At 40.4% G+C, this 19786-nt stretch overlaps 1 protein-coding gene across 2 annotated transcripts in view; it reads right to left on the bottom strand.

Moving 5' to 3' along the window:
* Smchd1 (structural maintenance of chromosomes flexible hinge domain containing 1) overlaps positions 1–19786 on the bottom strand; it is a 129569-nt gene that overhangs the window by 23530 nt on the left and 86253 nt on the right. For both annotated transcript variants that reach the window (XM_045142995.1, XM_045142993.1), the window contains exons 38-41: positions 13710–13836; positions 13474–13593; positions 11692–11777; positions 6015–6137 (exon numbers count right to left, since the gene is read on the bottom strand). In XM_045142995.1, coding sequence (XP_044998930.1) covers positions 6015–6137; positions 11692–11777; positions 13474–13593; positions 13710–13836 — 456 coding nt within the window. The remainder of the gene's footprint in view (positions 1–6014; positions 6138–11691; positions 11778–13473; positions 13594–13709; positions 13837–19786) is intronic.

Raw genomic sequence — 19786 nt, 5'->3', positions numbered from 1 at the left:
TAAACTAGCCCAGACATGTGGAGTCAGTATCAGGACCTCTATGACTTTCTGAACTTGGAACACATCATGAATGTATACAGACCCTTCATGTACTTGTGTAGGAGCCACGCTCATCTTCTCTGGATCGCTTCAACTTTATAGTGTGTGTGCTGTGGAAGAGAGCACGGAAGGCTCTTCCAACATGCAAGTTAGAGCTGCCCTATGAACCAGCTGGGCTTCACTCTCAGGGGTATATACCCAAAGCAGTGTAAGAGAACATACAGCAGAGATTTCTGTGCCCATATGCTTAACTGGTTATTTACAACAGCTAAGACTAAGTGCTTATTATCAGAAGAATGAATGAGGAAAATGGGGTTTATATAAACACAAGGGACTTTTTCAGGAAAATGGGTAGAGCTTTCTTATCAAGTGAAATAAGTTACGGAGAGAAAGACAAATATGGCAGGATTTCTTCCGTATGTGGACTCTAGAATTTAAAAAACAAGGCCTGAAGTAGAAAGGACACACCTGTAACCCAGGAACTCAAGAAAAGGAGGCCAGGAAGATCAAGTTCAAGGCTGGTCAGAGTTATACAGTGAGACAAACAAAAGGGGGAAAGCTATTTGAGATGAGTGTCAGCGAAGAGAAGAGAGAAGAAAGAGTACTGAGACATCAGTGTGGTCAAAGTTTATTATATACATGTACAAAAGGTGATAATGAATCTCACTATTTTGTATAATTAATACATACTAATAAAATAAATGAAAATTGCAATCAATTATTACTAGTGACCATTAGAAATATTGTAACAATGGCACAAAACCCACTTAAAATATTAGGATATAATTAAGCATGTGATGAATAAAAAACACCTTAAAATCTACTGATTCTTCCATGTTTAATGGAAGTATAACAGAATAATTACAATGCTCAAATGAAATGAGGTAGTCGCTACGATAAAGCTAAATACAATGTAAGATTTTGGAAGAAATCTCCCATTGTTCTCCACTGTATTTCCATTAATATGCCTTCTAGTTTTAGGATAAATAGCAAGAATGTTATTTTTTAAACTTTATTTTTATTTATTTATTTGAGAGAAAGAGAAAGCAGCAACAGAGAGAGGGAGAGAGAAAATGGGCACAACAGGACCTCCAGCCACTGCAAATGAATGCCAGACGCACGTGCCACCTTGAGCATCTGGCATACATGGGTCTTGGGGAATTGAACTGAGGTCCTTTGGCTTTGCAGGCAAGCACCTTAATCGCTAAGCCATCTCTCCAGCCCCAAGAATGTTATTTTTATTAAGGAATCAGGGAAAATTATGGATGTGAATGGTTTGGAAGTTTTCTCCTAATGGGCAGTAGAGTCTGACTTTTAGGGGAATATGGAAAAAATGAAATAAAATGAAATTATGAGGATCTTATCTAGATTCTCAAGGTATAAAATGAGAAATAGGAGACTATTCATTTTCTCCTGAGACTGATTTTTACAGATTGGTAGGAATCTGTATTGAGTGAACCATCTACTATAAAAACCAGATCATCGACAGGCTTCAATATAAATCTGCCATTTGTTAGTAAGACAACTCTGAAAATGTTATTTAATCTTTTTATACCTCAGTTTCAGTTTCCTTATATTTAAAAGGAGACACAATGGGGGAAAGCAAATGAGGGATAAGCAACAAGATATGTAGCATTTTAAATGGAAATAGTTAACAATATACATACATACATACATACTACAAGCCTTAATAACAATAAAACTGAGGCAGGGTATGGAGGCACATGCCTTTAATCCCAACACTCATGAGACTGAGGTAGGAGCTCAAGGCCAGCCCAGGGCTACAGTAAGTTCCATGTCAGCTTGGACTAGAGTGAGACCCTGCCTCAATAAAATCAATTAAAAAACACACAAGTGATAAATTATGTAAGAAGTGACATATTTCTGAAGATTTACTAATATTTGCAAACAGAAATTATAACTCAGGAAACTGTGAAGCAGAATGTTCATGACTAAGTAAGAGCAAGATCAAGAAAAAAAATGGCTTAGCCATAGTAATGAGGCAAGAGACACACATAAAAGGGATACGTATCAGAAAGGAAGAGATCAAGTTATCATTATTTGCAGATGACATGATTCTATACATAAAGACACTACTAGCAAACTTTAGAGCTGATAAACACCTATATCCATGTAGCAGGATGCAAAATAAATACACAGAAATCAGTAGCCTTCCTACATGCTAGCAATAAACACACAGAAGATGAAATCAGAGAATCACTCCCATTCACAATTGCATCAAAAAAATAAAGTACCTTGAAATAAACCTAACTAAGGAAGTGAAGGATCTCTACAATGAAAACTTTAAGACACTCAAGCGAGAAATTGCAGAAGACACTAGGAAATGGAAAAACATCCCTTGTTCTTGCATTGGAAGAATCAATATTGTGAAAATGGCAATCTTACCAAAAGTAGTCTATACATTTAATGCAATCCCCATCAAAATTCCAATGGCATTCTTTATGGAAATAGAAAAAAAAAAAAACCAAAAATTCATTTGTATGTACAATAAACTTTGAATATCTAAAACAATTCTGAAGAACAAAAATAAGGCTGGTGGTATCACTATACCTGATTTTAACCTACATTATAGAGCCACAGTAATAAAAACAGCATGGTACTGGCACAAAAGCAGATATGTAGATCAATGGAACAGAATAGAGGACCCAGATTGTAAGTCTGGGTAGCTACTGCCACCTGATCTTCGCCAAAAATACTAATTGGATAAAAGACAGCCTCTTCAGCAAATGTTGCTGGGAAAACTGCATATGTATCTGTAGAAGGATGAAAATACATCCATCTCTCTCTCTCCATACACAAGAACTAAGCCCAAATGGATCAAAGACCTTAGTGTCAGACAGGAAGCTCTGAAACTGCTAGAGGACAAAGTAGGGGCAAGACACAGTGAAGATACTCCACGGTAGGCACTGCAAGTCTTAAATTTGGCCAGCTAGGCCAAAAGAGCCAACAGGTGCAATAGTGGCATATTTGCTATGGGGGAAACCAATTGCCCTCTAATTGGACTGGAGGACCGCTCCATGTGGGGGGAATACATCCCTCATACTGAAAACCTACAAAAGGGGTAGTCATGAATGAGCCCTAGGGGTGTAACATCTGCTGGTATCTGCCTAAATGTATAGACTATGCTCACCAAACTTCCCAATAAGCACTTCTCTTAATGTTCCTACCCATATATCAATGCTATTCTCACTTTTTGTTAGAGAACCTTCTCTTTTCAGATGGCAGTGACCTTGGGATGACTCAGAAGGCACTATAGTGCTGAGAAGAAGTAACAGGAGTGCTCAGCAACGAAATATCACTATCATACCTTTCAAGGCTTTGGGTCCATTACGGAAGAGGTGGCAGAAAGAATGTAAGCATCAAAGAAAGAGTAGGACTCCTTACACCGTGCTCCTCCAGACACAAAATGGCCTGGATATCCATAACCTCACAGTGCCTGACACTACCTACACAAGACCATCAGAATAGGAGGGAAAGATGATGACATCAAAATAAAAGAGACTAATTGGGAGGGGGAGGGAATATGATGGAGAGCAGGGTTTCAAAGGGGAGAGTGGAGAGGAGGGAATTACCATGGGATAATGTTTACAATTATGAAAGCTGTCAATAAAAAATTAAAATAAAAATATAGGATATACAAAGAACAAAAAAATTAAAAAAGAAACCAAAAAACCCAATTAAAAAATGGGCTATGGAACTAAATACAGAGTTCTCAAAAGAAGAAATACAGATGGCATATAAACATCTACAAAAAAGTTCTATATCCCTAGTCATAATGGAAATGCAGATTAAAATGACATTGAGATTCCATCACATTCCTGTCAGATTGGCTGCCATCATGAAAACAAGTGACCACAAATGCTGGAGAGTATGCAGAAAAAGAGGAACTCTTCTACACTGCTGGTGGGAATGCAATCTGGTACAGCCATTGTGAAAATCAATGTGGAGGTTCCTCAAACAGCTAAAAACAGATCTACCATATGACCCAGCTATACCACTCCTGCATATATCCTAAGGACTCATCTCATTACCTTAGAGATACTTGCTCAACCATGTTTATTGCCGTTCTATTCACAATAGCTGGGAAAAAATGGAACCAGCCTAGATGTCCCTCAACTGATAAGCAGATAACAAAGATATGGCACATTTATACTGCTGCTATTTTCACAATAGCTAAAAAATGGAACCAGCCAAGATGTCCCTCAACTGATGAGTGGGTAATAAAGATGTGGCACATTTACACAATGGAGTTCTACTCAGCTGTAAATAAAAATGAAGTTATGAAATTTGCAGGAAAATGGATGGATCTGGAAAGTATTATACTTTGTGAGGTAATCCAGGCCCAGAAAGCAAAACATCACATGTTCTCTCTCATATATGGATCCTAGGTACAAAGGACTGGACTACTTTTTTGGACAATGGGACACTCTGAAGCCATTAGATTATTACTATAAAATTTTCAGTGCCAGGGATGGGATATCTTCCAGTGAGTTGTTCGCCAGGGAGGATCTGGATACCCCCAAAACATTATAGGCCAGCTAGGGTCATTGGTTTCCCACCAGGAATAGATGGTAAGACCCTATTGCTAAAGACTCCACATACTTGGGCTGCAAGGTCACTGAGAAATCCTGCTGGAGCTGAGCTATAAACCTCCTCCATGTAGATTAGCTGACAGAAAGCTGGATAAAGCTACACTGCATGCAGTTCAATGGGGGAGAGAGAGAAATCACCAATGGCGATTCTCAACAGTGGACACTGCAAACCTTAAATCTGGCCAGCTAGTCCAAGTGAGCCAACAGATGCAATAGTGGCATGTCTGATATGGGGGAAACCAGCTGCTCTCTGATTGGGCTGGAGGCCTGCTCCATGGGAGGGAATACATCCCTGATACTAAAAACCTACAACAGGGGTAGTTATGAGCCCTAGGGGTGTAACATCTGCTGTTGTCTGCCTAAAATGTATAGACTATACTCACAAAACTGCCCAGTAAACACTTCTCTTAATGTCCTACCCATATATTAATGCTACTCTCACTTTTGGTTAGAGAAATTTCTCTTTTGATGGCAGTGACGTTGTGATGAATCAGAAGTCACCATGGTGCTGAGAAGAAGTGACAGAGGAGTGCTTAGCACTGCATTATCTATATTACATCTTCCAAGGCTCAGGGGTCCATTGCAGAAGAGGTAGCGGAAAGAATGTAAGAGCCAAAGGAAGGGTAGGACTCCTTATAATGTGCTCCTCCAGGCACAAAATGGACTGGATATCCATGACCTCACAGTGCCTGACACTACCTACACAAGACCATCATAATAGGAGGGAAAGATGATGACATCAAAATAAAAGAGACTAATTGAGAGGGAGAGGGGATATGATGGAGAGTGGAGTTTCAAAGAGGATAGCGGGGGGAGTGAGGGAATTACCATGGGTAATTGTTTACAATAATGGAAGTTGTCAATGAAAAAAAATGAAAATACACCATGTAGACTCATGATGGAAGTACCACAGACAATGAAGGGGGCGGGGAGAAAAACCAGAGCGACAGCCTTTCTCCCTTCCTTCGCAGATGCAGATTTGTTTGTTGCTTTTCCTTAAGTTCTAGGCTAACATTATCAGACTTGGAACTCAGAAGACTTCTGTTATTTCTCTTCCCTTTCAGCCACCTATGAATACAGGGTTTCCCTAAAAGTCTTATAGCATTAAAAACAGATTAATAGCCTTGAACTAGGAAATGTTAACTTCTGCCACAGCCACAGCTCTCAACAGTAACAATAACGAAAGATTTCAGTGTTATACTCTGCCAAATCCCTTATCATAATATGAAAAGTGAGTAACTTACTGGAACAAATTAAAATTAAGTATAAGCTGACAAACTATTGTGTCATTTTTATACAAGATATTTTAAACAGAAGAACAAAAAAGAATGCATTGCTATTTGAGAAGCTTAAATGACAAACCTTTCCCAAAACATCTCCACTGCCTTTACTATAATTTGGAAGAGTACATGCTCTTCTGGGTTTTTGCTTCAGCTCTTCCTGTTCTGCTATCTTTTTCTTCAAAAGTGCTTCAATATGTGGCACCTGTAAGTTATACAAAAAGAAAAATTATCTACAAGGCCAATTTTTCATACACCTGATAACCAAGCCAATGACAGCACAGAAAAGCCAACCACATGACAGTCTATTGCTGATCTGTAATCCCAAAGATAAAATACCCTTTCTTTGTGTGTGCTTGGATTAAGGTGTTATATATTGTAGGACATATTCTATCACTGAGCTATTCACTGAATGATTTTTATCTTAATTAAGAATATAAACCAGGCCGGGTGTGGTGGTGCACATCTTTAATCCCAGCACTTGGGAGGTAGAGGTAGGAGGATTGCCATGAGTTCGAGGCCACCCTGAGACTCCATAGTGAATTCCAGGTCAGCCTGGGTAGAGTGAGACCCTACCTCAAAAATCCAAAAAAAAAAAAAAGAATTTAAACCGGGCCTGGCGTGGTGGTGTATGCCTTTAATCCCAGTACTTGGGAGGCAGAGGTAGGAGGATTGCTGTGAGTTCATGGCCACCCTGAGACTACATAGTGAATTCCAGGTCAGCCTGGGCTAGAGTGAGACCCTACCTTGGGGGAAAAAGTAAAAAAGAATATGGTAGCTGGCAGTGCTGGTGTGCACATTTAATCCCAGGAGTCAGAAGTAGAGATAGAAGGATTGCTGTAGATCAGCATGGGCTACAATGAGTGAGACTCTACCTCAGGGAGACAAAAAAGGACACGAAGGTTTACAATAAAAGCTGTTTATTTAAAAACCAAAACAGGAGCTTAAGAAATGGCTTAAAGGGCTGGAGAGATGGCTTAGCAGTTAAGTGCTTGCCTGTGAAGCCTAAGGACCTGGTTCAAGGCTGGATTCCCCAGGACCCACGTTAGCCAGATACACAAGGGGGCGCATGCGTCTGGAGTTCGTTTGTAGGGGCTGGAGGCCCTGGCACTCCCATTCTCTCTCTCTCTCTCTCTCTCTCTCTCTCTCTCTCTCTCTCTCTCTCTGCCTCTTTCTCTCGCTGTCTGTTGCTCTCAAATAAGTAATAAAAATAAATGAAAAAAAAAGTGGCTTAAAAGTTAAGGTGCTTGCCTGCAAAGCCTTAGGACCCAGGTTCAATTTGCTAGTACCCACATAAGACAAATGCACAAGAGGCATGGGTGTCTGGAATTTGTTTGCTGGAGGCCCTGGTGCACCCAATTCTTTCTCTCTCTATTGGCCTCTCTCTCCAATGAATAAATAAAGAAATACTTTTTTTCAAAAAAGGCCTGGAAGCTGGGCATGGTGATTCACCCCTTTAATCCCAGCACTCGGGAGGCAGAGGTAGGAGGATCACAGTGACTTTGAGGCCATCTTGAGACTACATAGTGAATTCCAGGTCACCATGGGCTAGAGTGAGACCCTACATTGAAAAGGGGGGGGGCTGGAAAGATTACTCAGTGGTTAAAGTACTTGCCTGCAAAGCCTAACGACTCAGGTTCGATTCCCCAGTACCCACATAAAGCCAGATGCACAAAGTGACACAAGTATCTGGAGTTCATTTGCAGTGGCTAGAGGCCTTAGCATGCCCAGTCTCCCTCTGCTTGCAAATAAATAAATAAAAATATTTTTTAAAGGGATGGAGAGATGGCTGAGAGTTTAAGGCGCTTGCCTATGAAGCCTAAGTCCCCATGTTCAACTCTCCATATCCCACATAAGCCAGATGCATAAGGTTGCATATGTGCACTAGATGGCATAAGTGCCTGTAGTTCGATTGCAGTGGCTGAGGCCCTGGCATACCAAATCTCTCTCTCTCAAAAAAAAAAAAAAAAAAAAAGTAAAAACTAGGGGACTGGAAAGAGTTAAGTAGTTAAGGTACTTGCTTGCAGAGCCAGAGGACCCAGGTTTGATTTCCCAGCACCAACATAAGACAGATGCACAAAGTGGCACATGTATCTGAAGTTTGTTTGCATCAGCTGCAGGCCCTGGTAACCCCATTCTCTTTCTCCTTCTCAATCATTCATAAATAAATAAATAAATAAATAAGATACTTTAAAAAATAAAACCATAACCATGATCTGCAATTGGATCCCCAGAACCTCTGTAAATGCCAACAATGGTAACATGGGCCTGTAATTCTGCCATTCACACTGGCAAAACTCCAGGTATGGCTAGCTAGACTAAATGAATCTATAAGCTCTGAGTTCAGTAAGAGATCTTGTCTCAACAAGGTGGAGAGTGATTAAGAAAGACACCTAACACTGGCCTCTGCTGTTCATTCACACCCTCACATACCTGTAGTTCTAAACCCGTACACATACTCATACATATATGCGTGTGCAGTATACATATGCAAAAGAGGAAAAGGTGTACTTTTTAGCTGGGTCCAGTGATATCTGTAATTTCAGCACTCCGGAGGCTGAAGCAGGGTGAGTGTGAAGCTAACCTTAGCTAAACTGTAAAGCCCCTTATGCCACCAGGAAAAAAAAAAAAAGATAAAAGCAAAAGAGAAAAAGAATACTACTTCTCAATGAAACCGAATTGCACATATTAAAGGCTACAAGCTTAATAAGGAATTTCTATAGTACTTTGTCTTATCTTCTGGCATTGATGTGTGCAAGTATAGGCCACAGCTGTGTGGAGGTCAGAAATAACTTTCAGATGCTGACCCTCGCCTTCCACTTCGTTTGAAGCAGGGTCTCTCTGTCTTGTTCACGGCTATGCTCATCACTCCCCAGGATAGCTGGTCTAGGAAATCTGTGTGTCTGTCTCCATGTCATCATCAGTGTGCTGGAATGACAGAAGCCCATCACAGCTTCTGGGTTTTATGTAGAGTACTCAGACATGAGCAATAAGTGCTTTATCCACACTTAGCTTTTTCAGTCCCAAAATTTTCTCACTGTGTGTGTGCATATGCAGCTGCACTCACTCCATGTATGCACATGCTTGAGAAGAGAGATGGTCAGGAGTTCTCATCTATTGCTCTTCCACTTTAATTCCTTAAAATGCAGTCTCTCATTGAACCTGAAGCTGCTGAATTTTTGCTCAGACTGCTTGAACAGCCAGCACCAGAGATTCGTTGGTCTTTGCACCCAGTAAGACTGAGGTTACACGCGTGCACATGAGGTATGTCCAACTAATTATGTGGGTGCTAGGAACAGAACTAAGACAGTCTTAGGTCCAGCCTCATGATTGCACAACAAAAGCTCTTACACAGTGAGCCATTTCTCTAACCCCATTTTATTTTCTTTGCCATCAAATATCTTAGTTATTAAGCTATACACAATATTTGAATGGAGTACCTGATACATGAGTAACTGTACTATGCCATTATATTTTTTAAAAAAATGCAGTCAAAGCCAGGCTTGGTGGCACACACCTGCAATCCCAGCATTCAAGAGGATCACTGTGAACCCTAGGTCACCCTGAGGCTACTCCTTAGTGAATTCCAGGTCAGTCTGGGCTACAATGACACCTTACTTCCAAAAACCAAAACAACAACAAAAAACCCTGTGTTCTCTTGGGAAAGAGTACTCTATCATTTTGTTGCTTTGTCGTCGTCGTTGTTTTTTGGGTGGGGGGGGGAGAAGACTGGCTTTTTTGAGGCAGGGTCTCAAAACAAACTCCAGAAGTATGCACCATTTTACCTATCTGACTTTACATGGGTACTTGGGAACTGAACCTGAGCCAGCAAGGCTTTGCAAGGAAGCACCTCTAACCACTGAACTATATCCCCAGCCCTGAAGATTTTAATTGAATTCTACCTTTTGTAAGAGTGTGATAGGTACTATTGGTTGCCAAGATGTAGGAACATTATAGTTACCTGTTAAACATGAGAAGATACTAATAGGGCTGGGAGAGATGGCTTAGCAATTAAGGTGTTTGCCTATAAAGCCTAAGGACTCAAGTTTGATTCCCCAGAACCCAAGTAAGCCAGATGCACAAGGTGGCCTATGTGTCAGGAGTTCAATTGCAACGTCTAGAGGCCCAGGAACACCGAATTCTTTCTTTCCCCATAAATAAATGAATAAATACAATCTTTGGGACTGGAGATGGCTTAGTGGTTACAGCATAGGCCTGCGAAGCCTAAGGACCCAGGTTCAATTCTCCAGGTCCCATGTAAGCCAGATGCACATGGTGGCACATGCATCTGCCGTTCATTTGCAGTGGCTGGAGACTCTGGCACACCCACACCCACACTCACTCACTTTCTCTCTCTGTCTCAAATAAATAAATAAAATGTTTAAAAAATAAAAATAGACTTCTGGTTAAGATGGCGGCGTAGGTACCACGCCAAAGCTGCCTAGGGGGGAAAAAGACCAAAAAAACTCAGCAAAATACACACTTTTACTAAAAAGTGAGGTGTATAGGAAATTGAGGCGGCAGCGGAGAAGTAGAAGAGTTACAGAGCATCCAGAGCCTGCACAGGCGGGAAAAGCGGCTCCGGCAGCTCGGCCAACCGCCGCAGCCGCGGCGCAGCAGAAAGCCGCCAGACTCTCAGCTCGAGCCACAGGACAAGCCAGGTGCGGGATTTTCCCCTCACACCGCGCTCTCCGCAACTCGGGAAATGTGAGGGGAGAGCGGCAGCGAGCAGCGGAGAAGACCGCAAGGTAGAAGAACAAGTGGAGCAGCGAGAGATCCAGAGCAGCCGTAGCTCCCTCCCCTCCCCCAACGCCTGAACCCAGCTCCAGCGAACACAGCAGCGGCCCGGGACCCGGCCACGCCAACTTGGGCTGACAGCGGGACCCAAGCAGGAGCAGAGTTCGGCAGCAACTTCAGCGGCTCCAGCACCGGTACCAGCGGCCCCAGCAGCAGCAGACCCAGGAGCGGCAGCAGCGGCAGATCCCGCAGCAGCGGCTTCGGGGGGAGCAGCGGCGGTGGACATGGCAGTGGCAGCTTCAGCAGCGGTGGTGGCTCCGGTGGTGGCAGCTACGGCAGCAGCAGAGGCAGCAGCAGCGGCTCGGTTTGCCCCGTAGGAAAAGCAAGTGCCCAGCTCCAGAAATCAGAACAGCAGCCCGACGACCCAGGCAGCAACTTGACTGAGACCAAAATCACCCAAGGTAACTGGGATTGCACCAGGGAAGGGTCTCACTTGGTCACAAGCTGACTTGGATCCCTCAACAGACCAGAAATCTAAACCTCTTTGTTGATAGAGGATCTGGTCATTATAATAACTACTCTTGCATACATACTCGGGGCTGTTTTTGATTGAATGTGTACAGTGTTTAGTTAAATTTTAGAATCTACCTGTATTTTATTCCACTCAGCCTGCTTGAATACTCCTATAGCAGGGAAACTCAACCCCTAAGAACATCTTTGTAGATACTCTGAGAGTCTTAAGAGCCACACCTAATACCTTAAGGTCCTACCCTGAAAATATATTACATCAAATCAATTGATACAGCTAAGAATACACAGCTAGCTAGAAAATCCAAGCATTAACTTAATCCAAGATGCAAAAATATATACATTATAACACAAGAAACACTAAAAAGCAAGACAATATAAATCCACCTAAAAGTATTAATGCATCAGAAATGTCCTCCAGTGAGAAAGAGTTAGAGGAAATGCCTGAGAAAGAGTTAAAAAATAAAAATAAACTATACACTTGGGAGTTGTACCTGTTGTGTTGTAGGAATATCAATATTATGTGTTTTTAGCTCATTTCGCAGCTGGGCCTCTTTTAATTTTGCTTCTTCAACTTGGCCTAAAATTAAAAACAAACAAAATTGCATCCATTTTTGATTAGTAAATTCAAAAATAAGCTATAAATCCTAAGATTCCATAATGAGAAATTAATATAGTAAAGATAGTAAGGTCTCATACTGCAGAACCTTAATAATTTGGTATGCATTACTTAATCTTGAACCCCCATGACTATACATAAGTTATGTGTAATCACCAAGTTTTCAGGACCAATTAAGACTTTATAGAAACAGTGACATGTCATAATTGAACTTAGCTTCTACTACTCTCAATCTTTGATCACACACACACTGGGTAGGCAATAAATATTTCTTGATTAATCAAATTTTAAACTATGCATAACTATATTATATAATAACTATGTAACTAGTACTCAAATGAAAAACAAGGTTGGGTGTGGTGGTCTATGCTTTTAATCCCAGCACAGGGACGCTAAGGTAGAAAGATCACCCTTGAGTTCAAGGCCAGCACAGAGCTACATACTGAGTTCCAGGTTAGCCTGAGCTAACTAAGGTGAGTGTGACCTTACCTCAGAAAAGTGGGACATGAAAAAGAAGTAAAAAATTAACACAAATTAAAACCTATAATGAAAATATCTGACAATTAAGAGGCACAGGCAATTTAGCCAATGCTTTCATTGAATATGAAACATCTTAAACCTTCTGTGTACTGACTGAAGAATAACTTACATGCTTGTGGTCAAGTATGCTACCATGGTATTTAATATACAGGATTTTTTTTTTCTCCCAAATTGGGTCTCCCTCTAGCCCAGGATGACCTGTAATTCACTATGTAATCTCAGGGTGGCCTCAAACTCACAGTGCTCCTCCTAGCTTTGCCTTCTGAGTGCTGAGATTAAAGGCATGCACTGCCATGTCTGATAGGCTACACTATTTTAAAATCTTTTTCTGTTTCATCTAGTCACATCATTGTTCCTCTCTGTTTCAATTGGTGGCTTTATTTGTTTTATATGCCACCATGCCCCACTAAAATATACCACTTCTGACTAAAATTCAGAGTAAATAACTTATCATTTACCCAGAAGTAATAGTATAGTATCATTTGCCAGAAGCAAGAACTTGTAATCATCATTAGCAGGAGCAAATAATACAACTATCAGTATGTCAGAAGCCTTAAATTTTCCACAGATTAGTATTTCTTCCTCTCCTTTTTTTTTTTTTTAGCTTAGTAAACCAAAGAGTTTATAAGGGTTACTTAGACAATGGATAACTCAAAGATGGCTGCTTCAAGAAAAGCCCACCTCAGCATTGATAACAAATGAGGAAAGTTACATGTCTCAAATTAATACTTCTAATTGAAAATTTTTCATTTTTAATTTGTAAACAGGACACAAACTTATTTAAAATGAAGACTACTTCACAGTGAAGCTGTCAAGCGGGATCTGAGGAAATGCCTCAGCTTGAAGGAGCTTGCCTGCAAAGCCTGCCTGCCCACAATCAATACCTCAGCTACCGATGTACAATCATTTGCAGTAGTGAAAGACCTTGCTGCACACCCATTTAGTTACACACACACAGAAGTCATTATTTTTTTTTATGCTGTCAAATGACTAACATCTTAAGCTAACATTTCTACCTCTGTGAAATACTCTGCATCTCACTTTAGTCCAGGAAAACAGGCAGGTGTGTGTCTATGTCTCCCCTCCTGGCCCACCACTTCCCATAAAAATGACTTACATTTCATTTCATCAAGAAGCTGCTTGTTGGTTTCGAACAAACTTCGATATATAACAATAGACTTAGCCAACTCGTCCTTTTCCTTTGTGAGTGCTGCCATTTGTTGCTGCTTTTTAACATCTAAGGTAAAATTCAGGTAATTTAAACTTTAAAATGGTATTAAATGGAATGCAAGGCAAGGTTATCTGAAATATCACTAACAATAGAGTTTGATATCTATTTCCCTAGGAGCTTACCATTATAAAACATAAATGGCAGACTATATGATTCCAATGCGTTTGACAAAGGTGACAGTCGAGGCTCAAAAACGATAATGTATTCCGTGCTATCCCTTCCAGGACTGTTTTCTGCCAGCACTAGACTCTGTATAAATAAGAAAGCAATAAGGAAAACCAGACATAAGTTAAAATTTAATGTTATACATGTCACTATTCTACTTGCAAATGACAGTAAAAGTTAAAGGCAAAAGGCATTGGTTGATCTTTAAGATTAAACCACCACCACCACCATCATCATCTAAGACACCATTTTACCTTAGGTATTGATTTTTGAGAACTGGATGAATTTTACTAGTACAGTTTATGCAAAAGTTACATATAATGGAACATTATACGAAAAGTAATTTCCCCTTCATACCACCTCTCAATGGCTACTTAAATCCTAACCTATAAAGTCATCTTGATTCAAACCTTTAAGGTGAAGTATGGTAAAACAGCTAATGGCATAAAAGTTGTATAAGCAATCACAAAAACAAATACCCAAAGCTGAGCTTAAGTTACACTAGTTACTATGGAAATAGAGCCAAAGTCCCAGGTGACAGAATAAGAGGTCCTTGAGAAAACACTAAAGATTTGTTTTTTGTTTTCAACTCTTATTTTTTATTGATACACAAAAGACAGCATAACACTAAGATCACAGCTATAAATACTTTTATACCAAATGCTTTTTTATAGTTCTACAACAGGCAAACAAACAAAACCGTACTGGTTGTTTTGTTCTTTCAGAGTACAACTTACAGACAGAATACTTAAAAACTAAGTTGACAAAACACTAGATCAATACAAGACAAAATTATAAACTTTAAGTTTACAATTACTTTTTTCCAATGAGTAGAGAATATAAACCACAATTAAGCCAATTCTCAGTCAAGTTCACTTATGAATACTATATCCAATGTTACATACACTATAAAAGTTACATACACTATATACTTTATTTTCAGCACTTAAGTCAGAAAATGTAACAGACTTCAGTTCCCATTCATGGGGTGATGAACACTGAATTCCCTAGGATACAGCAAAGAGTGTAACACTGAATGTTTCTTTGTTTCTAAGATAACAAGAAATATAATGAGGGCTGGAGAGATGGCTTAGCGGTTAAGTGCTTGCCTGTGAAACCTAAGGACCCCGGTTCAAGGCTCGATTCTCCAGGACCCACGTTAGCCAGATGCACAAGAGGGCACATGTGTCTGGAGTTTGTTTGCAGTGGCTAGAAGCCCTGGTGTGCCCATTCTCTCTCTCTCTCTCTGCCTCTTTCTCTCTCTGTCACTATCAAATAAATAAATAAAAATGGAACAAAAATTTGAAAAAAAAAAAAAAAAGAAATATAATGAGCAGGGTGTGGTGGCACACCCCTTTAATACCAACACTCAGGAGGCACTGATAGGTGAATCGCTGTGTTCAAGGCCATCCTTGAAAGACCATTTTACACACACACACACACACACACACACACACACACACACACACACTGAACAGTTAAAAGTTTATTAATAGTTTTCAAACTTCCCTTTAAAAGAAGCCAACCTGTATTAAGCTGCAACAGGGTATAAAAGCAACCAATTCCCTTGAGGATAGCCAACATCAATAATGATTATTTATCTGAGGCTTAAAATTTTCTGTATTTTATTTATTTGCTATGTGTGATCTCTGTATGGGTACATCATCACAGTCTCTTAGACTAGATGGGAGAAGCTATATGCTCACTGGCTAATTAAGAGACCCTACCTCCAACAAGGTAGGAGAGGACTAACTGAGGTTGTCCTCTGACCTCCACATGTGTGCCGTGACATGCATGCTCCTGCACTCACACACATGAACTGCACACACACAGATTATTTTTAAGAACACTTGAGTGCATTAATCTACTATACATACACATATATTCAGAACAGAATTTCCCCTAATTTAGTAACTTTAATTTTTTCTTCTGTCATAGAATTTTAGATAAGTGACTTTCAAGTACTCATGTACTACTGTCAAAAATTATCAAATACCAGCCGGGTGTGGTGGCGCACACCTTTAATCCCAGCACTCATGAGGCAGAGGTAGGTAGAACCATGAGTTCGAGGCCTCCCTAAGACTACACAGTGAATTCCAGGTCAGCCTGGGCTAGAGTGAGACCCTACCTTGAAAAACAAAATAAAAAAATTATCAAATGCTGTCACATCTATTACCTCTATTAAAGGTTAATTATTTTTAATTTTATAAATATTTTATTTTATTTATTTTTATTTATTTATATTTATTTATTTACTTATTTGGGAAAAAGAGAATGGGTACATCAGGGCCTCTAGCTGATACAAACAAATTCCATATGCATGGGCAAACTAACTCCAGATGCATGTGCAACCTTGTGCATCTGGCTTACGTGGGTACTGGCAAACACCTTAACCACTAAGCCATTTCTCCAGCCTCTAAAGCTTGCTTGCTTCTTCTTTTTTTTTTTTTTTTGGTTTTCCGAGGCAGGGTCTTGCTCTAGCCCAGGCTGACCTGGAATTCACCATGTAGTCTCAGAGTGGCCTTGAACTCATACTGATCCTTCCTCTGCCTCCCAAGTGCTGGGATTAAAGGCGTGCACCACCATACCCAGCTAAAGCTTAATTTTTAATGCAGTAAATAAACTTTCTTTTCCATCTTATTTAAGGAGGCCTTACCTGTCTCACATTTTAATAGTGTATAATCATGGTGTGTAGCTATTAAAAATAGACAATGAGCCAGAGCCAGGCATGGTGGGACATGCCTTTAATCCCAGCACTTGGGGGGACAAAGGGAGGAGGATCGTCATGAGTTCCAGGTCACCCTGACAATACACAGTGAAAAATTCCAGGTCAGCATGCACTAGAGTGAGACCTTACCTAAAAAAAGAAAAGAGAGGAGAGGAGAGGCCAGGCAAGGAAAGCAAAAGAAAAAAGAAGATAAAAGAAGAGTAAAGGAAAGGAAAGAAAAGAAAGGTGAGCCAGGTGTGGCGTCACATGCCTTTAATCTCAGCACTTGGGAGGCTGAGGTACAAGGATCACCATGAGTTTGAGGCCATGGAATTCCATGTCAGGAAACTTCATATATGATATGGACAAATGCATACAGGAATGAAAGTAAGTTTTCAGATGAAACAGGCAAATAATATAGAAACTATGCAATGACACAACAAAGGTGGATAGTTAACAGATTATAACCTGGAACAAAGTAATGCTTGTTTTCAAGCAAAGATGGAACACTGACAAAATAGTAGTATTCTGGGCCAGGCATGGTGGTGTATGCCTTTAGTCCTAGCACTCGGGAGGCAGAGGTAGGATCACTGTGAGTTTGAGGCCACGCTGAGAATGAATGCAGAGTGGATTCCAGGTCAGCCAGGGCTACAGTGAGACTCTATCTCAAACAAACAAACAAACAAAGGTGTATTCTGGGCCAGTTATTCCCTAAATGGCCCTTAAAAAGAATCATTTTCTGGGGTAGATGTAGGAAATGGAAAAACCCTAGATTCAAACCACAACAATGCCCTCCTCTCTTTAAAAAAAAATAAACATATACCAAGTAAGACTTAAGACATTTCTGATGATTCAATGGCTATTATGGATCTCTGGTAGTAAGAGGAAATGTATATCCACGATGCAAAACTTGGATTTTTACATGTTACATTTTTACATGTTACTCAGTCACTAAGTCACTGTCCTAACTTCAAAAGTACATACTACAAAAATAGTTATTTCAAATGCATAGGGGGTGAGAACAGTTCAAGGAAACAACAGAGGTGAACAAGAATAAGTAAAACAGGGCTGGAGAGATGGCTTAGCGGTTAAGCGCTTGCCTGTGAAGCCTAAGAACCCTGGTTCGAGGCTCGGTTCCCCAGGTCCCATGTGAGCCAGATGCACAAGGGGGCGCACGCGTCTGGAGTTCGTTTGCAGAGGCTGGAAGCCCTGGCGCGCCCATTCTCTCTCTCTCCCTCTGTCTTTCTCTCTGTCTGTCACTCTCAAATAAATAAGTAAAAATTAAAAAAAAATAATAAGTAAAACAGACTAGAGGGGCTCTTCCCACTCAGACCTACTCTGCATGTTATACAAGCTTCCTCCCATGCTTTTCAAAGTGACTTTATTACAGTCTAAGGGAAATGTGGCCTTATTCTCTACCATAATAAAACATTTTTAAAATGTTTTTAACCAAACAAATTTTTAACCAAGTGTGAATGAATAAAGTGGCCACTGACACTTGTCCTTAATGTCAAGATGTGGAAATAAGTGGCATGGGGGAAAAATAAGGTGGGAGCTGGCAATGACAGCACACTCCCCAGCACTTAAGGCAGAGACTACAGAGTAAATTCCAGGCCAGCTTGGGCTAGAGTGGGACTCTACTTCAGAAAAACAAAACAAAACAAAACAAAACAAAACAAAACAAAACAAAACAAAACAAAACAAAACAAAACAAAACAAAACAAAACAAAAGAACTAGCATAGATCTGGCTGTGTAGAAAACAGATACAATGAGAGGAGCAGCCACTTTTCAGTCAACCACATGAATGCTGCTCTTGATGCTAGCCTGACAACCAGCGCCAGGGCAATGGTGACAAACAGTGGTCCAGAGAACTAAACACTACAAGGTGGAAAGACTGAAAGAGCCACAGACTGGGTAGAAATATCCATAGACTTGGTCCCCTCATTATCCCATAGGAACTGACTGAGGTCCTCATGACCTCACAGTGAATGATATAACCACACTGAGGAGGGCCCCCAGGGTAACAGGAGCAGGGAGTGGGAAGAGTATAAACTATCATAACATCTGCTGGTGTCTGAGTAAATGTATGTACTATGTTCACCAAACTGTCCAATAAGCACTTCTCTTAATGTTCATACCCGTATATTAATGCTACTCTCACTTTTGATTAGAGAAGCTTCCCTTTTTTGAGATGATGGTGACTTTGGGATGACACAGAAAGCACTACAGTGCTGAGAAGTGACAGGAGTGCTCAGCACTGAAACATCGCTATCACACTTTCCAAGGTTCAGGAGCTATTACGGAAGAGGTGGTGGAAAGAATGGAAGAGCCAAAGGAAGGGTAGGGCTCCTTATAAAGTGCTCCTACAGACACAAAATGACCTGGATATCCATGACCTCACAGTGCCTGACACTATCTACACAAGACCATCATAATAAGAGGTAAGGATGATGACATCAAAATAAAAGAGACTAAGAGAGTGGAATTGCAAATGGGAAAGTGGTGGGGGGGTATTACCATAGTTTACTGTCTATAAATTATGGAAGTTGTCAATAGCAAAAAGGAACAACAAACCCGATAAAGGAAAAATGGTATAGAAAACTCAACACTACAAAGTGTACGGGGTGGAAAGATTGTAAGAGCCACAGAGTGGGTAGGAATATCCAGGGACTCGGTCCCCCCATTGCCACACAGGGGCTGATTAAGACCCTCGAGACCCCACAGTGAACACCATAACCATACTGAGGAGGGCCCCCAGGGTAACTGGAATAGGGAGGAGGGGGAAAAAAGAGACTACAACCTGTTATAATATATACATAATAAATCATCTTTAAAAAAAAATCTAGGGCTGGAGAGAGAGAGCTCAGCACTTAAGGGCACTTGCTTTCAAAGCCTGAAGGCCTGTGTCCAATTCACCAGTATCCATGCAAAGCATGTTGCACAAAGCAGCACGTGTCTGGAGATTATTTAAGTGGGAAAAGTACCCATTTTCTGTCTTTGTTTTTCTCTCTCTCATAAATAAAAAATCAAAACAACAATGAAGTACTCAAGCCAAAGAGCATTTTAATATGAAATTTATGAAGTTTAATATGAAATTAAGAACACTACCAGTCAATAAACAATCCTTCAAAGTTTATAAAAACTATTCAACATTTAATAATGAAAGGTTTTATGATATTTTTTTGAAAGTGTCAGGTATTAAACCTAGTGACTTGTGCTTGCCTGCCAAGCATTCTACCAGTAAACTACAGTCTCAGTCTTTTGTTTTTCAATCTTCTGAGACAGAGTCTAACTAAGTTGCCTATGGTGGCCTTAAACTCATGTTG

The sequence above is a fragment of the Jaculus jaculus genome, chromosome 2 (genome assembly GCF_020740685.1).
Source record: "Jaculus jaculus isolate mJacJac1 chromosome 2, mJacJac1.mat.Y.cur, whole genome shotgun sequence".
Lineage (NCBI taxonomy): Eukaryota > Metazoa > Chordata > Mammalia > Rodentia > Dipodidae > Jaculus > Jaculus jaculus.
This window is presented reverse-complemented; position numbering and strand designations above follow the sequence as displayed.